Genomic DNA, 25296 nt, shown 5'->3' with positions numbered 1-25296 from the left:
CTGGAAAAGTAGCTTTGTTCATGGAATTTACATTTTGATTTAGGCACAGATAGAGAGTGGTGGAAATTGTTGATAGTGGTTGTAGCTAGACGAGTGTTTTTTTTATGAAGGTTTAGCAGGGTGGAATCATGAATTGAAGCTTTTACCATAAAATAATTTGACTAGGAACAGGCTCGTAATGTCTCTTCTGTGAGAAAAAGGTTGCAGGTAAGAGAAAAGGGCATCTCTTACTAGATTTTGAAGCTGGTTTTGAACTCTGTCATGGCAGAATAGTGTTTTCCAAGCAGCTCCTGTTCAGATGTGTCAACAGTACTCTATTTCAGGACGTATCTGGCTCGAGTGAGATACCTTCTAGAGTGTTAGAATGATGCAACTATTTTTCCAGCGATTTTGGTAAGATTTTAGGTCAGGAGTGAAGGTCAGGCCCAAAAGCTTGTCAAAGCAGGAAACTTTTTTTTTTAGACGAGAGCCATTTATTTCAATTGGGGTTAAGTGGGTACAGAGCGTTTATGGTGAAAAGATAGAAGCTTGGTTTTTGATGCGTTAAAATTAATCACCTGCTTTTTGCCCCATTGCACCATGTGCTCAAGCTCAAGGAGAGAGACTCAGAGATCTTCGCTGTTGTTTGCCTTTGAAGTGTTTCCATATGTTATATATGGAAGGGAACAGATCCCAGTAATTAAATAAACAAAGTAAATAAGTTTGAAAACAATATTTATTAAAGGAAAAGGCTAGAATTGAACCCAGTAATCAAAAATTAAAAGTGAATTGACCATTGTGTTCAGAAATAAGTAAATAACGATACAATTAGTTAGGTCAGATATCGGTCAATGTAAATCAAGGAGTTTCTTTGTTTTGTCAAAAACATGTTGGACATATGTGTACGTAAATCCATGTGAGAAAACATTCACGTGGCTGAAGCATGTTTTGACGCCACGTTACACTTGAACTTCTGCATGTCAGTACAGTTGGGGAAGCAGGAACCCGGAAGGGAATTCCAAAGTCTAGCGGTTCTGGGGAAGAAACTACTGGAGTAGAAGGGTCTCTTACATCTAGGGATCTCTACTGTGAAGGGATGGGATTTAGCTGCTTGTAGGGTTTGTCAGGGGTATTTACATCGAGAGGGTACAAGTGCTTGCATCGAAGCATTCACCATTGAAATAGTTGTAGAACAGGCAGAGGGATGTTACATTTCGTCGATGGGACAGAGGCTGAAGCTTAGATGACAGTTCAGGACCTATCAGGTTGGCGACTCTCTTTTGAACCTTGTCTAGGAGCGAGAGACTAGTAGCAGATGCACCAGCCCAAATATGACAACAATACTCCATACATGAACGAATGGTGGCCTTATAGATGTACAGGATACTTTTGGGCGTTAGTAGCTTTCTAATACGGTAGAGAGAACCTACCTACTTCACAGCAGTCCTGGCAATGCTCTCAATGTAATTGTTCCAACACATGTTTACTGTGAACGTTAGGCCGAGAAGTTTAAAAGATGTACTTTCAGATAAAGAGTCTTTGGCTATTGCTATTGGTGGTAGAGAAGGTTTCTTGTAATTATTGAAGGAAACAAGTTTAGTCTTGGCAGCATTGAATGTGACCATCCATTTTTGTCCCCATTCCACTATAGATTAGAGGTCAGCCTCTAGTGTTTCTGCCATTTCTTTAGATATGTGTTCATTTGTTTTCCTGTCGTGTCTGTTATAAAGCGTATTGTCATCAGCATATATACCCATCTCACAGACAATTTTATCAGGGAGGTCATTTATGAATATAAGGAATAATAGAGGTTCAAGGATAGACATTTGATGCACTCCTGCATTTATATCATATTGTCTAGATGTACGACCGTCGAGGACAACCTGGATTTTTCTCTTATCTAAGAAGGATTTAATTATGTTAAGTATTCTTCCAGTGATACTATATGATCCGATTTTCCTGAGAAGACATTCATGCTATACCCTGTCAAAAGCCTCAGATATATCTAGAGCTACCGCTCTACCCTCCTCTGCTTTGTCCAGTGTATGGTATATACGTTCAGAGATTACAGTTAGGATGTCTGCTGTGGAACGGGCTTGCCTAAATCCATGTTGTTGGTCGGTCAGAAGTTTAGCATCTGTAAGGTGATGGACTAGAGCTTAGTTAATTATGGACTCAAATATTTTGGCGAAAAGTGGGAGGAGGCTAATGGGACGCTAATTTACTGAGTCAGTTCTTTCACCAGAATTCTTGAAAACTGATACCACAGAAGCAGTTTTCCAGCAGGCAGGAAAGCAAGATTCATTAAGGCATTTGTTTTAAAGTTTGGAGAAAACTGGAGCTATATCGGCAGAGCACTTTTTTTAAATAGCACAACCGGGATGAGATCAGGTCCACATGCTTTTGAAGTGTCAAGATTTTTTATTATAGCATGCACCTGAGAAGGGGTGATTTTCAGATCGTCTAGTGTGGCGTCTGTCTGCAAAGGAAAGTCAGGTAGGGGGTGGTTAGCAGAGTCCAGTGTGGAGTTGGAGGCAAACCGACTGGCAAGCATGTTAGCCTTCTCGGTTGCCGAGCAAACAACCTCATGATTGTTGGATAGTGGGGGAATTGTTGATTGCCCATGATTTAGTGCACTGTTATAGATTTTCAAGAAGTCACAGGTTCCTAATTTCTGTGCTTCAATGCGTTTTTTTGTGGTTTCAGTAAATTCTCTCTTAGCTGTCGCTATTTTTTTCTTACAGTTACTTCTGGCTTCTATATACTTCTATCTGTTTGGACTGGACTTATGCCAGTTAAATTTGTGGTATGCATACTACCTTTGCGCTATGGCAGCTGCACAAGTTGAAGTGACCCATTGGGGAGAGTGGGGTTTGCTATAAAATTTGCGTGTGGGAACATGTGCTTCAATTGCAGTTTTGAACCATTCAGTAGTCTCATTTGCGCAATGTTCAGCAGGAAGTGAAAAGATATTTCGCCATAGAAAGAGTTTAGGGCGATTTCAACAATTGCATGATCAGCGTTCCCAAGTGAGCTGTGGGCATTCGTAACACAATCCCCAGGAACTGTTGTCAGAAACAGATCTAGAAGTGATGCGTGTTGTTCTTGCTGGTCTGGGAAACAGGTTGGAAATGTAACCATCTGTGATAAGGAATGAAATATAGAGAAGCTAAGTTGGACAAGCGTTTGTGGAGCTGCCATGGGATATCGTTGCCAACAAAGATTAAGGTTTTTTTTGTTTTGTTTTTTACATGGAGTTCACCACTTTTCAAGGCCCAATGGCCACTCGGGGATAAGGTTTATTGTGTATACAGTAATCAATGGGATAGCGTAGCAATAGTATTGGAGAATTGATAAGGTGTCATTACTTAGGGGGCGGTACATCAGGAATTTGTTTGTGTTAGACTTGTTGAAGTCGGGAGGGAAACAGGCAAGCGGAACAGAGTTCCACAGGCATGCAGTTCTAAGAAAGAAGCTTTTGTTCATGGAATCTACATTCTGATTCAAGCACAGATAAGGAGTGGGGAAAATTATTGACGGTGGTTTCAGCTAGTCGAGTGTTTTTTGAAAAAGATTGGCGAGGGGGGACCAGAGAATGGAGCTCAGATGAGCACTTGCCATGGAAATAACGATAGAACAACGACAGGCTCGGTTTATCCCGCATGTGTTCTCTCTGCTCTTCTCTATGCCTGTGAGACTTGGACAACATACAGAAAGCATTTGAGCAGTTTCCCCAGATGTGCCTACGGCGAATCTTAGGTGTAGGCTGGCAAATGTATGTCAGTGATGCTGAGGTTCTTGAACGGACCCAATGTTTAAGTATTGAAGCTCTCATTATCAAACATAGACTGAGATGGAGTGGTCAAGTGGTGAGGATGTCAGCCAGTCGACTTCCCAAACAACTCCTTTATGGCGAGCTCGCCGAGGGAAGACATCTGGCTCAAAAGCCGAAAATGAGATTCAAGGATTGTTTGAGGTCCATCTTAAAAAAAAATGTAAGATGGATATTTATAAGTCTTTCTTTGTCATCTTTTAACTATGAAGAGTAATGTGATTTTGTCTATGGTATTTATAAAAGAACTTGTATGAAACACCCTTCTAATGAATCTCCTCCTTCAATAATTAATTCTCATCTCCTATGTGTGATAAATATGAACTGTGTGTAATCTATTATAGATGTCTCATCGTCGTCCCTGTTATATGAAAACTTGTTCCCGCTATGCAACACATAGATGGTAGTGTCGTCTGTATCTATGTGAACAAATGAATTTAGAATATGATTTAGGAGATCATTGATGAAGATAAGGAAGTAAGTTGGGCTCAGGGTGGATCCCTGAGGCACGCCAGTATTGATACTTTTAGTTTTAGATTTCTGCCCATCGACCACTACTTATAAAAACCTATTGGCGATAAAAGATTTGATAATCGAGAAGACATTTCCAGATATGTCATAGTTGGAAATTTTGTGTAGTAGACCTTTCTGTCAAAGTACTTTTTGGCCATTTTGGTTTGTACTGTTTTGATATTATACTTCAACTTTTCTGCCATCAGACGGTGAAGAAGAGATCCTTCTAAATTTTAATCACTATCTAGAGTATCACTTTTTGAAGAGCTGGGTTTTACCTACGTACAAACCGACCTCCTGTCTAACTGTGCCCTCATGGGAAGGCAATTGACCCGGTCTCCATCACGTACCTCCTGACGTTTTGGAGGGTTTGACTAACCAGTGATTTTTCTTTTTTTATTGTCCCACTTCCAATTTTATTACAATGAATTTATACACACACACACACACACACACACACACACACACACATATATGTAAAATGTTTTTGACTCCTAATGGGGGTAGTTATTTATTTGCTGCCCACCTCGGCAAAATGTGGCACTAGGCCGGAAAGTGGGGATCCAGCAGGTTCCCCTAAACGAGGGGCGCTCCTGCAATTGTAAAAATTGCCTGAGTAACCCCGTCGGCATTCCACAGTAGAGGCGCCTCAGGCAGTAAGCAATGAACTTACTCCACCGGAAAGCCCAGTGGCAAGGCCTGGGAGGGTGGACCTCCTAGGTATTACCCAGGCGGTGTACCTCAGTCCGACAGGTGCTGGGCCGGTTCCCGGCCCCTCACCTGTCGGGCTTAGTGTCAAGTGACGAATCCTTGACGAGTACTACTACCCTGTTTCCCTGCAGCCAAAGGCGCTAGGAGACATTCCCCATCACGAGTAATGGGGGTATGAGACGAATGGATTCGCCCATCATTTTTATAAGCACCGGCTGTGCTAAACAACCAATGAAAACGTTTCAAAATTATTATAAAAATTGTCGAATTTTGGACTCAATCAGTTCGCCGTTAACTATGCCACAGACCGCATTTGATTCTTGGCCGCCATCTTGGTTACTGATCTGAACTACGCCGCTATCTTTGTTCAACACAATATCTCAGAACTTAACAGGTTAACTATGCCATGAACCGCATTTGATTCTTGGCCGCCATCTTGGTTACTGATCTGAACTACACCGCCATCTTTGTTCAACACAATGTCTCAAAACTTAACAATATATATATATATATATATATATATATATATATATATATATATATATATATATATGGAAAAAGTGAAAGAAAACCTGTGGCGTTTTTAGAAAATTCTTAACGTTTTGTTCCCATTTTCGGGAGACTTTTTCGGGAGAATAATAAGGATGATTGACGACAATAGAATATACTAAAGATGGGAGGAGACTTCTATGAAAAGTGAGATATTTTTATATTTCATGTACATATAGGGAAAGCGATTAAGAGATAAGTGGGGAAGGCATATGTGGAGAAACGTAAGTAAAAAATTAAAAATTATAAACATAGGTGGGGAAACGTGGATAAGACAAAACTGATCAGGTTTCAAATCTATGTACCGTTGGGGATAGTGATAAAAAATGAAACGAAACTGACCAGTAACATAAAATATATAAATATCTCACTTTTCATAGGATTCTCCTCTCATCTTTCGTATATTTTTTTCCTCAATCATCCTTATCATTCTCCTGAGGGAGTCCCCTGAAAATGGGAACGAAACGTTGAGAATTTTCTAAAAACGCCATAGGTTTTCTCTCCCTTTTTTCCATAGTGTTTTAATATCATACCTGCTTTTAGTTTCATATATATATATATATATATATATATATATATATATATATATTCCATAATAAAATTCCAACGGTACTTTCAGTAAGATGGCTCCTAGACTAAATATGGTAATGAGTCTAGCTAAAAGTAGTATAGACCAAGAATGATTAACCCCCCCCCTCAATCCACTTTTGATGGCCTTGTGCCTAATTTTTTTTTTTTTTTGTGAATAAATTCGTGAAAGTGAAGTGTCTATTCTGTCCTTGCTTAGTGAAGATGGGATCCTTCTAGACTGAGGATATTTTTTATTTTTGTTCAAATTCAGAATATCCAGTTTTGGGGAGCTGGGTTGTCCTCACATTAAAAACCGATGTTGTGTCTAACTGAGCCCTTGTAGGGGAGCCAAGTAAATCGGAACATGGGCCTTGTCATGTAGAAGTACCAAATAATTTAGGGTCCTGTATGGTTTGAACGCACCAAAGTTAAAAACAAAAAAGTGAATCTCCATAAAGAGAACATTAAAAACGCTGAGTGAAATATCCTCCCTATTTTCATTAGTTTATTTTTTCTTTTGTTTGTGTTGTGTGTGTGCTATTTTGAATTCGGTGGACAAATGAAAAGAATGAAATTATTTTATATGAATACATGGCACAGTACCCAAAACCATAACACCTCAAAACACCCGGGCACGCCGGGTACCCCCTGCTAGTCTATTATATAAATCTCACCTGTCTCTTAGTGTATGTATATATGTTTGTATGTCTGCCTAAAACTTTCGACAGAGGTTACAGATTTTCACGATATTAGTATCGTTTTGAAGCCCGACCCTTCGGACAACAAATATCGAAAAATTGGCCTGAAACATAAATTCCTTCACCCTGTACTGGGCATTTTGCTACAGGGAGGGGTTGCTTTTTTCGTCGATATTTTCAAAAGTCAGCGCTTCTTTTCGATTATCTAGTCTTAATGTAAACCCATGTCTCTTCCGGTTATACGATGGGCGCAACAGCTAACGCGCCATGTTTTTTTTTCTCACTTTATTTCCTCCTTTGCGTATGGGTTCAAGCCTGCCTGCTTACTACCACTTTTTTTTTATGCGCTCGCAATTTTCCATTTTTTTTTTTTTTTTTTTTGCTCAACCAACACCCTTGCATACATTTCCACTTTCTTTTCCGCCTTCACGTCACGGGTTCGAGCTTGCCTGCCTACTACCCCATTTTTTTTTTTTTTTGCTCAACACACACCTACAAACACCCGGGAAACGCCGGGCACCCCCGGCTAGTTAACCTATATATGCTGAATATCTACATCGAGAAAAGAACCTCCATTTAAACTTCCAATACATATCCGATGTTTATATAATTAAAACAATATGTACAGAGTGTCCAAAAAGTTACTGAAGGGTTTTAAACTTAAAAAAGATTGCTCATTTTTCATGATATCTTTTTGTAATTTTAACACAATCCGACTAAAACATTTGGGAATGTTTTATAAAAATGCAAAATTCGTACAATCTTTATTTATGAAAAATAATGTCGCCAATTTTCAGCTTCACATATTCGTGCTCTTTCCAAAACATTATTCATGACAGATTGCAGAATCTCTGGATTGCGATTTAACTCCCCTATTTCGTTCTTGATGTTTTCCTTCAATTCTGTCAGGGTCTGGGGTTTGTTAATATAGACGCTTTCGTTAAGATATCCCCACAAGAAAAGGTCGGGGCTAGTCAAATCTGGAGAACGTGGTGGCTATTCGACATCGCCATAGCAAGAGATAACATTGTCGCCAAAGCATTGCTTGATTTTGGTAAAAGAATTTCATAATTTACGTACATTGGTCAATGCTATACTTATCCATAATAAAATTCCAAAATAGTATCTATAAAAAAATATGATTAAAGGTTAAATGAAAAAGATTTTTTACCATTTTGTGACTAAGATGCTAATTCAGAGGCTTTATCAATTTCTTATGACTATATTAGAGGACAACATGGAAGTAAAAAGGCTGTATAAACAAGGAAATCAACATAGTGTTATAAGCATAATTAAATAAGACATAGTAGTGACCTTCAACCAGTCCTGAGAAACGTTTGGTGTTCCTGATACTTTTTTGTAAAATTGATAATTAAACTTGTTTGCAAAGTATAGTTCATTTTGCTAATTGTAACATAATTTTAGCCCCAGACACAATGCAAGGTGCCTTCAGTAAGTTTCCAAACATGTTCTTCATATGGGCGCTTTTATTGATAGTACACACATGAAACTCTAGTCCTCTTCAAAGTAATCTCTTCCGGCTGCAATGCACTTGTTGCACCGTTGTACCATTCCAATAACTTCTGGTAGGCCTTCTGGAAATCTTCTTGTGCAAGTGTGTCAATGACCCTCGTTACAGCCTCTTTCATCTCCTCAATTGTCTCATAACGACAGTCGCTAAGATTTTCCTTGAGCTTAGGGAATATATAAAAGTCACAGGGAGCAAGGTCTGGATTATAGAGAAAGTAAGAAACTGTCTTGATGCCCATCTTGGTCAAATAGTCTGTCCCAAGGGTGAAGCACCCTTGGGACAAACTTCATGCAAATCTTCTGCATCTTCAGTTTCTCATGAATAATTGTGTGTACAGTTCCCACACTGACATCAAACTTTGCATTTATTGTCTCTATAGACACACGGCGGTCCTTATCCATGAAATTCTTTATTTGGCTAATCAACTCCAATCTTTTCACTTCCTTACTCCTCTCACCCATCTCATCATCTCTTATAGACTCCCTTCATTTCTTGAATCTCTTATGTCACTCAAAAACTGATACTTGATTAATGCAAGATGGTCCAAAAGCGGTCTGAAGCATTCCATACGTTTCCATATTTTTCTCAAGTTTAAAACTGAATTTTATTGCATATCATTCTTCTAAAGTATCCTCACGTCCAGATTGCATTTTTGAAATTCATCAGCTGTAACAATCAGGTTTTAGTAGAGTGTATTCCAATTCCTGCTGTAACTGTTCATTTGAATCTGAGATCTTAAAAATTGGTCAGTCATCTCATAAGATGTATAGCAATAACATACTGAATTTTCAAGAGTCTACGACAATTTTAAATGCCTATACAGAAAAAGTCTGGAAACTTATTGAATGAACATTGTATATCCATTATTGTAACTAGCAAATATATGCCCCCTCCAATCACATCTTTCTGCTAGCTAGAGGATTGTATGATAGCACACGAATATGTAATACACTAACTCTTCTCCCCAAATAGGAGGTAATGTCAAGAAGGAGATAATGCTAAGGAGGATGGTTATATGACATCAGAATATATACTACTCTACCCACCTCTCTTTAAAAGGAAGTAGTAATGCCTGGAAAGATGTCATGTGACCACAGAACAGATACTACACTACTACTTTATTTAATAAAAGAAGGAGGTAACGCCTGGAAGGGTAGTATCATGATCATTAAACAGATACAACACTACTCCCACCAAAGAAAACAAAATATGGTAATGCCCATAAGGGTAGTAGCATAATCACAATATAAATGTTACACAACCCCCTTTAAAAAAAAGAAAAGAGGAGATAATGCGTGTGAGAATGAACAGATACTACACTACCTTCCTCCCTTACAAGAAGGGGTAATATAACATTAGCTCCTCTTAAGGAAAATAAAATAAGGCAATGCCTGGGAAGACGGTATCATGATTGCAAGCAGATACTACCCTACCCCCAACCCCTTCCAAAAAAAACGAGGAGGTAATACCTGGGAATATGGTCTTATGACAACAGAACAGCTACTACACTATCCCCCGTTACCTGAATTGAGCATTAAAAGTGTTATGTTGGAAAGAATAACGAGAAGACTCAGAAACAGTGAAATGATTAATATATTAGTTTGGTGCAAAAATGATGTCGTTTTTTGACGTATATACATCTGATAAAAAAACGACATTATTTTTGCATTAATATTAGGCTGATGCATAAGTTCCTGGCGTCTTTTGTTGTTTTATTTTTTCTTAAGAAAATCAAAGAATTTTAACAGAAAAAGTAAGTTCGTGTGGGACCCAAGCTACAAGTTTTTGTGTGAATCCCATCGACTGAAGTTGACACGTGAAATTGTCGCTTCATCTTTTCACCCAATTATATATATATATCTGATGGCCATCTTCCTTCAAAAGAACCATAGGTTGGTTTTCATCTATCTTGATTGGTTTTCCGGAACTAGGAGCGTCATTGAGGTCAAAATTACCGTGTTTGAATCTGGTAAACCAATTTCGAACAGTTCTCTCAGCTATAGCGTTTTCTTTATATATGGTACAAACATCCTTGGTCAATTCACTCGCTTTTTAAACTCGATTAAAGGCAAAAAGGAGGAGGTGTCAAAAATGCGATTTTTTATCTACTTGACAATCCATTTGACGGTTCTGAAAAACAAGAAAACATTATATAAACAAGAAACGATGACCATTATCTTGTAGAACAGAATACGTGCTTTCTAATGATATAGAACACTTTGCCAAATATCAAAACATGTTTTAGAACAAAACTTTTTAATGAAACGGCGGAAACTTATGCAACAATCTGATATTAAACAGAACGAACGAAGTACAGTTACAGATGTTTCTCTTTGAGTCTTGGGTTCAGACTGCTGAAAAACAGAACCTGGTCACCGGAAGTGACGTCAGGAATAATCCATTGTCAGAATCTGTCGGAGTTCCACCCCAACAAAAAGATGATATAATAGTACATTAATAGAAGTAATAGAATAGTTTCGGCTTCAGATCGACAGATACCAAATCTCCATTATTAATAGATATTTCCCACTTACCTTATTATGATTCACGTTTGATGTGAAATAGTAATATATAAGAGCATTTTCTGTGAAGTTAAGTTTTTCAAATGAACCGCCATAATCCTTGGATCTGCAAAGGAAGAAAACATATCAAAAAGATATTTCCATGTACAAATATAATTATATGAGTAATCCTGAATGAAAACAAAAAAATGATTTGACATGGATCAAATAGATTTGAGGCACCCCAGAATGAGCAACAACCAAAAGGAAACATTGTAATGTTTGAATTGGGAAACGATTCCTAAAATACAAATGGCCTTAATTGCTTGCACTCTCTCCTTCTGTGCTTCGTTGGAATTCACTTTACTCCTCACTTCCCAAAGCTAACAACTTTTAATATAAATGTGTCAGATCTAATAATGTTGAACCAAGGCAAATATTTCCAAACTCGAAAAAAGTAACACCTATTCGTGAAAGTAATAAGCCAGTGCGAAGGAGACAAGCACAAATGAAAGAAGTTAGACTTCTCCAACTGGATCAACGAAAAGAAACCCCAAGAATGCATTCTCTACAAAACATCTCATGCTCTTCTTGGTCCCTAGGTCCCGAAGTGGCAAAATGAAAAGGGCACCATGACTCATGTATCCAGTATTTATAACTCACACACATCTACAGACAAACTGCAAGAACAATACAATACAAAGAGACATAATGCCACGCTGCCAAATACTCAAATACACACCTACTCACACAATGAACATTTTAACTTATTTTCTTAAACATGTGTTGAATATTTTCTAACATGAAAGTAACATTTGTGTTTTTATTTCTACTATGTAAAATATTTTCTTATACATTTTGGATTTCTCATTTATAGTTCCTATTTGCTGGACATACCATCCCATCTGCAGAGTACGCTATTCTTTGAATTATTACTGCATCTTTTAATAACTTTTTTTTTATATGCGTGAACATAAAATTTTTGCAGATCGAATACTAATTCACAATCTTTTTGTTAGGATCTTTTTAACGAGGAAACCAAAAATTGATTTCTTCTTTGGCATCTTTTCAGATCTTTTATAAACATCAAAAACAATCTTTGGAATTATTCTACTTTTGCCATGCCCTTGATATGTATCGTCAAGTCGTTTTAGTTCTGTTTTTGAAGTACGGCCATCTGGTTTTATCATAATGTTTTTGGTTTTTCTTTTTTTTTATTCATTCTTTTTTTAAAGTTTATTTTTCCTTTTTTCATTTTTTTTTTTGCCCATGCTTATATTTAAAAAAAAATAATTTTTAATTATTTTATTCTATTCTTTTTCATTTTCCTTCATTGGGACGATCCCAGTATATTTTTCCCGATTCCGATACAATTACTGATTTTGTATTAAATTCCTGATTCCGTACTAAATTCCTTATTCCGATTCTTTATAAGCCTCTAAATATTTAACCATAAAGGTGTTATTTTTCCCGATTACTGTAAAAACGCAAATGTTAAATGTGTATATATTTTCTCAAACCTAAAAACACGAGGATGATCTATAGATTTTAGTTTTACTGGTAGTTTAAAATCAATAAATATTTATTATTTTATTTTTACTACAAGCAATGGAAGATTTGTTTTAAACAAAATCAAATAAGAAAAGATAATTAAAGAAACCGCTTTTGGCATCGGAAAATAGACCCATTTTTTTCTGACCTTGATACCCTCAAAATTACGATTTTTGCGATTCTGATTAATCATCCCAATACTGATATATTTGTTTATCTTGTAAGATATATATATATATATATATATATATATATATATATATATATATAGATAGTCTGTTTATTATACAAACATTATTGGTTACATATATGCATACATGTTTCAGTTGAATTTCAATTCAAGGATAACACTTCATCAGACCAAAAGAAGAATCGATACTGAAACGCGAGTCAAAATTATATTAGTTTTATAAGCTGTTTAATGTTCTAGAAGAAAATGAGGTGTATACTTTGTGAATGTGAGCAGTAGAGGTTTTGGAGAGAGGTGTGGTGAAGGAAGGGGTAGAGTAATTATGATTTCCTGTGGTTAAGCTGTCGTAGTGGGGAAGTGTTGGTATTCTTTTAACTTGGCGGTTGTTTATTGGCCTACGGTTTCATTTTGATCTGAAGTAATATTATATTTCTATCATTGTTACTTCCTTAACTTAGGCTTTTATGGTTGTTTTTTTTTCTACTGTCGACTTCATTTTTCTATTGACAAGTTTTATTTATTTATTTCTTCAGTTTTGTTTATTTTATTTATTTATTTTTATTTTATTCTTCGCTTTTTTATCAGTTCATTTGTTTCTAGTATTTATTTGTTTGTTTATCTATAAGATATATGTCCATATGGTCAAATTAAAAGTAAATTGAACAAATATATGGGCTTATTTATGATTTGAATAAGGTTGGTATAGCAGTAGTTATATTTTCTCTTCTACTGCAGTGTCTGAATTAATTATCGCAGCAAATGTTTTTATATCTATATATAAACTTAATTTCGATGGTTGTCATTCATTCATTTGTGTTGTTTATCTTTTCCGCAGTACTAGAAGATGTATGCATTTGGTGGGTTTTATGCTTTGTTTTATACGGAATAATCACGTTGACACACCAGTTCCCGTCAGATCACCGAAGTTAAGCAATGTTGAGTCTGGCCAGTACCAGATGGGTGACCATTTGGGAACTCGAGGCGTTGTATGTGCTTTCTGCTTATCTCAGCATTGTTTCCAGTCGTTCTGAACCTCCACTTGCAACTGGTATTCAACAATGTCAACTCAGGAGAGGTGTGGTTGGAGATTGTGCAACTCTTGCCATAAAAAATTTCAGACGGAGGCAACCGTCAAGACTGAAGGAAGCCTAATGCTTCATTTCAGGGATAGATTCTTCACATCATACACATGCAAACAGGTGCATAATAGCATATATTTATCAATATTTGTGGAGGATTCTGTTCCTAGAGTTCTCTAGTTAGGGTACTTAGTTATAGTTTAGGATCAATTATGTTGTTGGTTTCCTAATGTAACGCCGCTATACGATAATACTTCTTGTGGGTATGTATCAACATTCCAATTACAAGTGTGTTAGATTATTCTAGTTAATCGTTTACGGGTGTTTAATTTTTTTTTTTCGGGCGTTTAATTATTAAGTATGCAAAGTGTACTCACCTTTATCCAGTTTGTGGCAGATTGTGTTTTGTTTAGTATTAAACAGTAACACTTGAGATGTTTAGGGGTAACGAGAGGAATGGCTCCTTTCTTAATAAAGCTAAGTTATTTATACTAGCCTCTTATTTGACGCTTCTCAGTGAGTGTCATTATCAATTAGCGGTTTTTCGGTTTTTATATATATATATATATATATATATATATGTATATATATATATATATATATATATATATATATATATATTTACTCTAGTTCACCTCTTACACAGCATATCGCCACTTGGGCCTATTTGGGGCCATGTCTAGGAAAGATTAACAAGATATTTGTTTATGTTACATTTAAACTTGTGCATATCAGTACAGCCAGGGAAGTAGGCAACAGGAAGGTAATTCCAAAGTAGCCGTTTGAGGGAAGAAACTATTAGAATAGAAAGCTTTCTAGCATTTAGGGACATCAACAGTAAAGGAGTGAGATCTTATTGCTAAGCGTGTTTGTCGGGGATGTGTACGTCGAGTGATTGCAAGTGCAACGAGTTCATCAGAACATATCCCATTAAAATATTTGTAAAACACGCACAGAAATGAAAGTTTAGTAAGTATAGTTATTAATTTGTGGTGTATCGGGACTACTCTGTATCCTTTCACCTCTTACCTAATTAAGATATTGAGAGTGAATTGTAGTGTTACTACTATGAGGGATCACCATTCGTTGTTTTACAAGTCATTTAAAGCGTAGCCACAAAAGTATTTATTGTTTTCAGTAGCGCTTCCGATTCTACTTTTATATTTCGAACTTAATAATTTATCTCATGCTAAACAATGATACCTAGTTGCACCTGAACGATCAGCACCCCTCCCCCCTTAAAACTTTTTCTTTTTCGTTTTTTTTTTTTTTTCAACTATTTCTGCGAATTACTGGACACTAAGCTACCAGATTATCAAAAAAATTGAAAAAAAAAAAAAATCAACATTTAAAGATTTGGAAGGGGGTTCAGTCTCACATACAACATTCTAGTAAATCGATTCCCCATTTTCCAAACCGATTTACAGCCTCGATTTGAAGTTGGCTCCTTCAGCGCCCCCTCCTCCCGCAATTATTATTATCATTTTATTTTCATTTTTTACTCCAACTTTTAACGTTGAGAAAATTCGACCCCACTTCATTTTTTTATTTATTTATTTACGAGTTTTGAAAGGGTGTTTTTTGCATTTAACGACCGGTGCTTTTTTCTTGTAAATAGTACTAGCCTGACCCTTTGTCCTTAAAGGGTAAGTTGAAAAATGTTCAAAATAAAAAGTAATTTTGAGATTAGATTGTCTTTTATTGTCTTCAGAAAACATTGTTTTAAGTGATGATCGAAAAAATAAAACTCAGAAAGCCACTAGAGTACAACTGCAAACACTATTTAAAATTAAGGAGACTCTATTAAAAGCACTACTAAAATCAAGTTTCTACCTTCCCTCTTTGAAGAGAATTTTTTTTAAGTAAGCCCTGAAAAAAATCAATCCACAGAAGCACTACTGGAAGCAGCAAATATAATTATACATGTGATTATGGTTATATATTATATATTCATATTTAAATCAGTTTTTTTTTAACTCACCCGGGCTAAATTACATTTATTTGTAAGGAAAACACGTTAAAACAAGTTGAAATAAAAAAAAATTGTTGACCTTGGCTTTTAATATTAAACTTAAAATAGGGCGCCTATGAAATAGGTAAGCAGACGAATGTTTTGAAACTGGAAGTCACAAACCGGACGGACGGTTTAAACGCACAAGCAAGTAAGCTGATCTGAGTTTTATAGTTATATAGATATCAATTAAGTTTGTTTTTTAATTCAGAAAATGTATTTTCCATAAGATTGCCAAAAAATAGCAATAAATTATTTGCGAATAATGCATTTATTCAGTATCAGATATTCCATCAATAAAAAGTTCGCATAAAAATATCTGCCCGCGTCCCCCCTCCACCCTTCCCCCCAATAAAGAAAAAAAAATCATGCTGGATTCAGAAAAAAATATACCGGTTTGTTCAAATTTCTTGGGGTAAAATTATTTTGGGTTAAATTTAACATTGATAAAAATGCATCAGTTCCCATCGCATAAAAGAAAATTGATTTATCTACAAGTTTCCCAATGTGCATTTTTAAGTACATTATCGGTGAGATACTAAGAATAATGAACATATCCGGTTTTTATAGATTTTGTTCCCGCTCAAAATTGTGTCTTTGATGCATAAAAAAGTTTTATTCATCTTAGTTAAAAAGACGAAACTATCTAGGGCTGCTCATGAAATACTGCGAAGAGAAACAGCAATGACGAAGAGAATAAAAAAGAGACCCGTATAAACATCCTGCACATGCATGTATATAAAAAAAAAGATTAAAAATAAAATCTCAGCGAATGTTACTTTAATATCTGTCTGTATGCATCACTCATTTCGTTAAATAGAAAGTTAAGTTTCAGAAGTAAATAATTATGAAGATAACATTAGTCTCTCTCTCTTCTAAGTGCATTTTCTCCAAATAAGATCTTGAAGAAAACTCAGCAAACGTCGACTTGTGTCTTTCCTGCAAGAAAGAAGCTTTATTTATCTTAGTTAAAAAGACAAGGCGACCGACGGCCGCTCATGAAACACGGCGAAGAGAAACAGCAATGAATATGAAGAGAATAAAAGGGAGACCCGTATAAACACCCTGCACATGCATGTATAAAAAGAATTTTATTTCGTTTATTGATTGATGAAAACGTTACACAAAGATATACTTTAAAAACATGGTTTTTTCTTGAGAAAAATTCCGATGAAACATTCGAATCATTCTGTGCGATATCTCTCTATATATAAAGTCAGGTATGTTTATATGTTTATCTACTTGTATATACAGGATTCACACCTAAACTAATTATCTGATCGTTATAAATTTTGGAAGGCATTAACACAGATACTAAGCATAGTTTAAGTTACTTTTAAGTTCATAAGCAGCAAGTTGACCTTTGCTGATATTTCAACTGTTATTCTCAACCAACTAAATTATATACTAGTGGATCTACTTGTTCAATATGTCGCAGTAGTAATACAGCGTTCTTTGTTTATGTAAACAAGTAGCAGACGACAACTGATTGTTTTTCTCCAATATTGGTTGACTGAAAAGGTTTTCGTCTTTTTAAATGTACTATTTCCGGCCTTATGGACGAAAGCGAACCATTTATTTAACAGAATCTTCATTCCGAGCTATAAACCGGACGGGGAAGGCAGAAAAAGAAAGATCGGGAGATTGAAATCATTAATTAATCAAAGCTAAAAAAAAAAAAAAAATGCACTCCATGGAATCATTAATAAAATCCACAATTCTTTCCGCAATCTAATCTTATTTGGTACAAATAAACTTCATTTGTATTTTTCGAATTACTATTTAAGTCTTAGATGTTATGCTCACAATATTTTAGTCGATATATCCTCCGACCTTCTTCACGTGCAGCTTGTTGATCTGAGAACAGAAATCTATATGGAATTTCCAACTGAGTAGATTTTTCTCGTTTCGTCAACCATGATTGAATAGAAATAAATAATTTTTACTTTCATCTTTTAGAAAACATCATTTAGAACTGATTGTTGCTTAACGCCTTTATTTGTTGCATCACGTGTCCATGTTGACAATTCTAGTATGAATTTTGTAAGCTCTAAATCTAATCTTGCTGTAGGTATGAGAATGTACATCCTAGATGAGAACAGTAGTCCGAATAATCAAAATAGTACAAATTATCAATCCTCATCTAAAAAAATTCTGAAGCATAAAGATATTTTTGTTGATAAAGTTCAAACAACCGGATTTCAAAGCAATGTCAGATATATATACATTCAAAGCAGTGTCAGATATATATACATTCAAAGCAATGTCAGATATATATATATATATACATTCAAAGCAATGTCAGATATATATACATTCAAAGCAATGTCAGATATATATATATATATATATATATATATATATACATTCAAAGCCATAAGCAAAGCGTAAAGTAATGTCAATAGTGTAACGTGACGAGGGCTGTTGTTTTAATGGAAAGGTTTGAGTGACACCTAAGGATCGGAGGTGACTCCAGAACAGAAATTGATGGGATCACATGATTTTCAGATAGAGAAAATTCTCTCTTTCTAGTGACACTTCAAGCATTTAAAAAATTCTGAAACAAAAATAAACTTCCAATCATGGATGTCCAAAAGTCTTTCGTTTCTGAATTTTTGAGATGATTATTCTCATTTCGTCAACCATGACCGAATACAAATAAATAATTTTTACTTTCATCGTTCAGAAAACATCACTTGGAACTGATTATTGCTTAACACTTTTATTTGTTGCACCACGTGTCCATGTTGATGATTCTAGTCGGAATTTTGTAAGCTCTAAGTCTTTCATTTCTGAATTTTTGAGGTGAGGATTGATAATTTGTATTATTTGGATTGTTGAGGAGGTATGCAATCTCCAACCACACCTCTCCTGAGTCGACATTGTTAAATACTAGTGGCAAGTGAAGTGTATGTACAGGACGACTGGAAACAAATGCCGAGATAAGCGGAGAGCACATACAGCACCTAGAATTCCAAAATAGCCACCCATCTGGTACTAACCAGGCTCAACGTTGCTTAACTTCGGTGATCTGGCGAGAACCGGTGTGTCAACGTGATTATGCCGTATATATACGCCGATATATATAAAATACAAAACAAACATATGTACACTCGTTATACAGCTACGCTGTTTATATATGGAATCCCCGACAATATAACAAGTGGTTAGAATTTAATATGTACAATTTTGTTATAAAAAGCGAGAGGGCATCGAGTCGTTTTCATAATCCATAGCACTTGTTACCCATTCGACGTACATATCCCCGACTAATCCAACGAACAGCAAAATCCCACGCCTTCACTATTGAGGTCTTTTGATGCCATAAAGTAATATATAATAGTTTCTTCCCTCGAATCTCTAGACTTTGGAATTCTCTCCCTGTTTCCTGCTTCTCTGACTGTACTAACGTGCGGAAATTTAAATGTATGTGTAATCTTGCTGGCCAACACCCAACAGTCTTCTGTTAGACGTGACTTCAAATAGTAAACTTTTACATCCAAGCGGCAATATACTTTGTCTGAGGTGAAGAAAAAGTATAATTTCAGATCCGTATTTTTTTTTTCAAAAACGTTATATTAAATAAGTCCAATGAAAGAACATTGGATGTTCATACATTGGGTTATGTAACAGAGCGTGTGTGAACACATGTGAAAATATCAACAGCAGCCAAAGGATAGTTGGCTAGCGAAAGTATTAACAGCAGCAGCAGCAGCAGCCGTCTGAGCACGTATGCAAAATAGCATGTGTGCACAGGCGTGTGTGGCAAGAAAAAAAAGGACAGCATGTTACAGTTATAGTAAAAAATATTTTTCTTTTTTTTATTATTCGATTTCTGCTTTGCAGACACAACGTCGGTGACAAGCAAGATATGGTCCCTTCTGATTGATTAATTATTTTTATATCAGATAACATGTAAGCCCCTCCTCTTTTCCTATGTTAAGAATGGCTTTCTTGTCCGCTTGACCATGTTTAATTATTAGTGATTGAATGATTCCAATATTTTTCCCGATTCCGATACAATTAACAAGTCCGTACTAAATTCCCGATTCCGATACAATTATCGATTCCGATTCCAATTCTTTATAAATCTCTAAATATTTAACTATATTGTTGCATTTTTTTCTCTGCTTACCATAAAATAAAAACACACATGTTAAATGTACCAATATTTTAGTAAACGTAAAAATATACTTATGGGGGACGATTTATCGATTTTAGCTTCACTTGTGGCTTAAAATCAATAAATATTTATTATTTTATCATTATTATTAGCAATGAAAGATTTAGCTTTAAACAAAATCAAATAAAAAAGACAATTAAAAGAATCATTTTGGCATCGAAAAATCGGTACAAATTTTCCCGATTCCGATTACAATTAAGCGTCCCAAAACTACTAATTATCCATCCAAATTGGCAGCAGAAACCGGAAGTCAAAAAGAGAAGACAATCTTAACTATAACTATACATTTTTTTTTCCAAATGTATCAAGGCATATATTAATATAATGGAATCTACCAGATTTAAACAGATCCGCTAATTTTAGAATCTCTGTCAATAACCCATTAGTTCACTTTTTTTAACATGGAGGTCACCACTTATCAAGGCCCAGAAGCCACTCGGGGATAAGGGTTATCGTGTGTACAGTAATCAATGGGATATTATCGTAGTAATAGTTAGCATCGGAGATTTGATAAAGTGTCATTACTTAAGGGGGCGGAATGTGTTTATGTTGGACTTGAAGACATCCAAGTTAAAGTCAGAAGGGAAACAGGCAAGCGGCAGAGAGTTCCACAGGTGTGCAGTTCTAAGAAAGAAGCTCTGTTCATGGAATCTACGTTTACAATCGTTCTTTTCGCTCTTGCTAAATAGTTCATACAATTTTCTTTATTTCTGAACAACATGGTAAATGAGATTTTCCCTATTTAAGTTAGTGTGAAAATTCCAGATAAATGTCAGCCGAAAGCATTAAACGTGTACACAATATTATATGTATATATCTATACGAAGGCAATATTTCATATAATCTAATATAATTTTTCAGCAATCACGTTTTAAAGCTATTTTTTATTTAATGTAATAATCATCTAAATTATAGATTTCATCTATATTATAAAGTAAAGTCAATTTTTTCCTATTTCATAGGCCATAATCGATTTCTAAACAAAAAACCTTCACGTTCTAATTCGTTCTACTAGCCATTTAGGTAAATTCTTGATACGGTTTCGAAAAAATATACAATTGTTTTGTTCCCTTTCAAAATTTTTTACATTTTTTTTTCTGGGTAAATTCTCATTACACAACCATTTACAGAAGAGATCGCAGGCATTTTCACTCTCACAATAATATCTTGTCCCGCAGCCCGGAAACTGTTGTTCATGAGATTATGCTTTTTGGGCAAAATACCATCTGTTATCATTTTTCACGATATTATTGTCCTTCCAAATAACGAAAGTTTCTTAGAAATATATTTTCTTTTTCCTGGCGTTCCGACTGTCTATTCCATACTTATTTTTTTTTTATACATTCCAGATTATTCCATACTTATTTTTTATACATTCGAGATTATTCCATACTTATTTTTTATACATTCGAGATTATTCCATACTTATTTTTTATACATTCGAGATTATTCCATACTTATTTTTTATACATTCGAGATTATTCCATACTTATTTTTTTATACATTCCAGATTATTCCATACTTATTTTTTTATACATTCCAGATTATTCCATACTTATTTTTTTATACATTCCAGATTATTCCATACTTTTTTTATATACATTCAAGATTATTCCATACTTATATTTTCTACATTCCAGATTATTCCATACTTATTTTTTTTTATACATTCCAGATTATTCCATACTTATTTTTTTATACATTCCAGATTATTCCATACTTATTTTTTTATACATTCCAGATTATTCCATACTTATTTTTTATACATTCGAGATTATTCCATACTTATTTTTTATACATTCGAGATTATTCCATACTTATTTTTTTTTATACATTCCAGATTATTCCATACTTATTTTTTTATACATTCCAGATTATTCCATACTTATTTTTTATACATTCCAGATTATTCCATACTTATTTTTTATACATTCCAGATTATTCCATACTTATTTTTTTTTATACATTCCAGATTATTCCATACTTATTTTTTTATACATTCCAGATTATTCCATACTTATTTTTTATACATTCAAGATTATTCCATACTTATTTTTTTTATACATTCCAGATTATTCCATACTTATTTTTTTATACATTCCAGATTATTCCATACTTATTTTTTTATACATTCCAGATTATTCCATACTTATTTTTTATACATTCCAGATTATTCCATACTTATTTTTTTTATACATTCCAGATTATTCCATACTTATTTTTTTATACATTCCAGATTATTCCATACTTATTTTTTATACATTCCAGATTATTCCATACTTATTTTTTTTTATACATTCCAGATTATTCCATACTTATTTTTTTATACATTCCAGATTATTCCATACTTATTTTTTTTATACATTCCAGATTATTCCATACTTATTTTTTTTATACATTCCAGATTATTCCATACTTATTTTTTTATACATTCCAGATTATTCCATACTTATTTTTTTTTATACATTCCAGATTATTCCATACTTATTTTTTTTATACATTCCAGATTATTCCATACTTATTTTTTTATACATTCCAGATTATTCCATACTTATTTTTTTTATACATTCCAGATTATTCCATACTTATTTTTTATACATTCCAGATTATTCCATACTTATTTTTTTATACATTCCAGATTATTCCATACTTATTTTTTTTATACATTCCAGATTATTCCATACTTATTTTTTTATACATTCCAGATTATTCCATACTTATTTTTTTTTATACATTCGAGATTATTCCATACTTATTTTTTTATACATTCCAGATTATTCCATACTTATTTTTTTATACATTCCAGATTATTCCATACTTTTTTTTATACATTCCAGATTATTCCATACTTATTTTTTTATACATTCCAGATTATTCCATACTTATTTTTTATACATTCCAGATTATTCCATACTTATTTTTTTTTATACATTCCAGATTATTCCATACTTATTTTTTATACATTCGAGATTATTCCATACTTATTTTTTATACATTCGAGATTATTCCATACTTATTTTTTATACATTCGAGATTATTCCATACTTATTTTTTTATACATTCCAGATTATTCCATACTTTTTTTATATACATTCCAGATTATTCCATACTTATTTTTTATACATTCCAGATTATTCCATACTTATTTTTTTTTAATACATTCCAGATTATTCCATACTTATTTTTTTATACATTCCAGATTATTCCATACTTATTTTTTATACATTCCAGATTATTCCATACTTATTTTTTTTTATACATTCCAGATTATTCCATACTTATTTTTTTTATACATTCCAGATTATTCCATACTTATTTTTTTATACATTCCAGATTATTCCATACTTATTTTTTATACATTCCAGATTATTCCATACTTATTTTTTTATACATTCCAGATTATTCCATACTTATTTTTTTATACATCCCAGATTATTCCATACTTATTTTTTTTATACATTCCAGATTATTCCATACTTATTTTTTTATACATTCCAGATTATTCCATACTTATTTTTTATACATTCGAGATTATTCCATACTTATTTTTTATACATTCGAGATTAATCAATACTTTTTTTTTATACATTCGAGATTATTCCATACTTATTTTTTATACATTCGAGATTATTCCATACTTATTTTTTTATACATTCCAGATTATTCCATACTTATTTTTTTATACATTCCAGATTATTCCATACTTATTTTTTTATACATTCAAGATTATTCCATACTTTTTTTATATACATTCAAGATTATTCCATACTTATTTTTTATACATTCCAGATTATTCCATACTAATTTTTTTTATACATTCCAGATTATTCCATACTTATTTTTTTATACATTCCAGATTATTCCATACTTATTTTTTATACATTCCAGATTATTCCATACTTATTTTTTTTATACATTCCAGATTATTCCATACTTATTTTTTTTATACATTCCAGATTATTCCATACTTATTTTTTTATACATTCCAGATTATTCCATACTTATTTTTTATACATTCCAGATTATTCCATACTTATTTTTTTATACATTCCAGATTATTCCATACTTTTTTTATACATTCCAGATTATTCCATACTTATTTTTTTATACATTCCAGATTATTCCATACTTTTTTTTATACATTCCAGATTATTCAATACTTATTTTTTTATACATTCCAGATTATTCCATACTTATTTGTTTATACATTCCAGATTATTCCATACTTATTTGTTTATACATTCCAGATTATTCCATACTTATTTTTTTTATACATTCCAGATTATTCCATGCTTATTTTTTTATACATTCCAGATTATTCCATACTTATTTTTTTATACATTCCAGATTATTCCATACTTATTTTTTTTTATACATTCCAGATTATTCCATACTTATTTTTTTTATACATTCCAGATTATTCCATACTTATTTTTTTTTATACATTCCAGATTATTCCATACTTATTTTTTATACATTCCAGATAATTCCATACTTATTTTTTTATACATTCCAGATTATTCCATACTTATTTGTTTATACATTCCAGATTATTCCATACTTATTTTTTTTTATACATTCCAGATTATTCCATACTTATTTGTTTATACATTCCAGATTATTCCATACTTATTTTTTTTATACATTCCAGATTATTCCATACTTATTTGTTTATACATTCCAGATTATTCCATACTTATTTTTTATACAGTCCAGATTATTCCATACTTATTTTTTTTTATACATTCCAGATTATTCCATACTTATTTTTTTACACATTCCAGATTATTCCATTCTTATTTTTTTATACATTCCAGATTATTCCATACTTACTTTTTTTATACATTCCAGATTATTCCATACTTATTTTTTTATACATTCCAGATTATTCCATACTTATTTTTTTATATATTCCAGATTATTCCATACTTATTTTTTATACATTCAAGATTATTCCATACTTATTTGTTTATACATTCCAGATTATTCAATACTTATTTTTTTATATACATTCCAGATTATTCCATACTTATTTTTTTTATACATTCCAGATTATTCCATACTTATTTGTTTATACATTCCAGATTATTCCATACTTATTTTTTTTATACATTCCAGATTATTCCATGCTTATTTTTTTATACATTCCAGATTATTCCATACTTATTTTTTTATACATTCCAGATTATTCCATACTTATTTTTTTTATACATTCCAGATTATTCCATACTTATTTTTTTTATACAATCCAGATTATTCCATACTTATTTTTTTTTATATATTCCAGATTATTCCATACTTATTTTTTATACATTCCAGATTATTCCATACTTATTTTTTTATACATTCCAGATTATTCCATACTTATTTTTTTTATACATTCCAGATTATTCCATAC

General features: G+C 33.2%; 1 protein-coding gene and 1 pseudogene across 2 annotated transcripts in view; both read right to left on the bottom strand.

The window, feature by feature from the left end:
- The window catches only part of LOC145245901 (VPS10 domain-containing receptor SorCS3-like), a 1435182-nt gene that overhangs the window by 746338 nt on the left and 663548 nt on the right, over nt 1–25296 (bottom strand). For both annotated transcript variants that reach the window (XM_080107637.1, XM_080107638.1), the window contains exon 3: nt 10918–11011. In XM_080107637.1, the coding sequence (XP_079963763.1) occupies nt 10918–11011 (94 nt within the window). The remainder of the gene's footprint in view (nt 1–10917; nt 11012–25296) is intronic.
- On the bottom strand, nt 18670–18786 carry LOC145246384 (5S ribosomal RNA; annotated as a pseudogene).

Source organism: Euprymna scolopes, chromosome 23 (genome assembly GCF_053919585.1).
Source record: "Euprymna scolopes isolate OS-2025 chromosome 23, ASM5391958v1, whole genome shotgun sequence".
Taxonomy (NCBI): domain Eukaryota; kingdom Metazoa; phylum Mollusca; class Cephalopoda; order Sepiida; family Sepiolidae; genus Euprymna; species Euprymna scolopes.
This window is presented reverse-complemented; position numbering and strand designations above follow the sequence as displayed.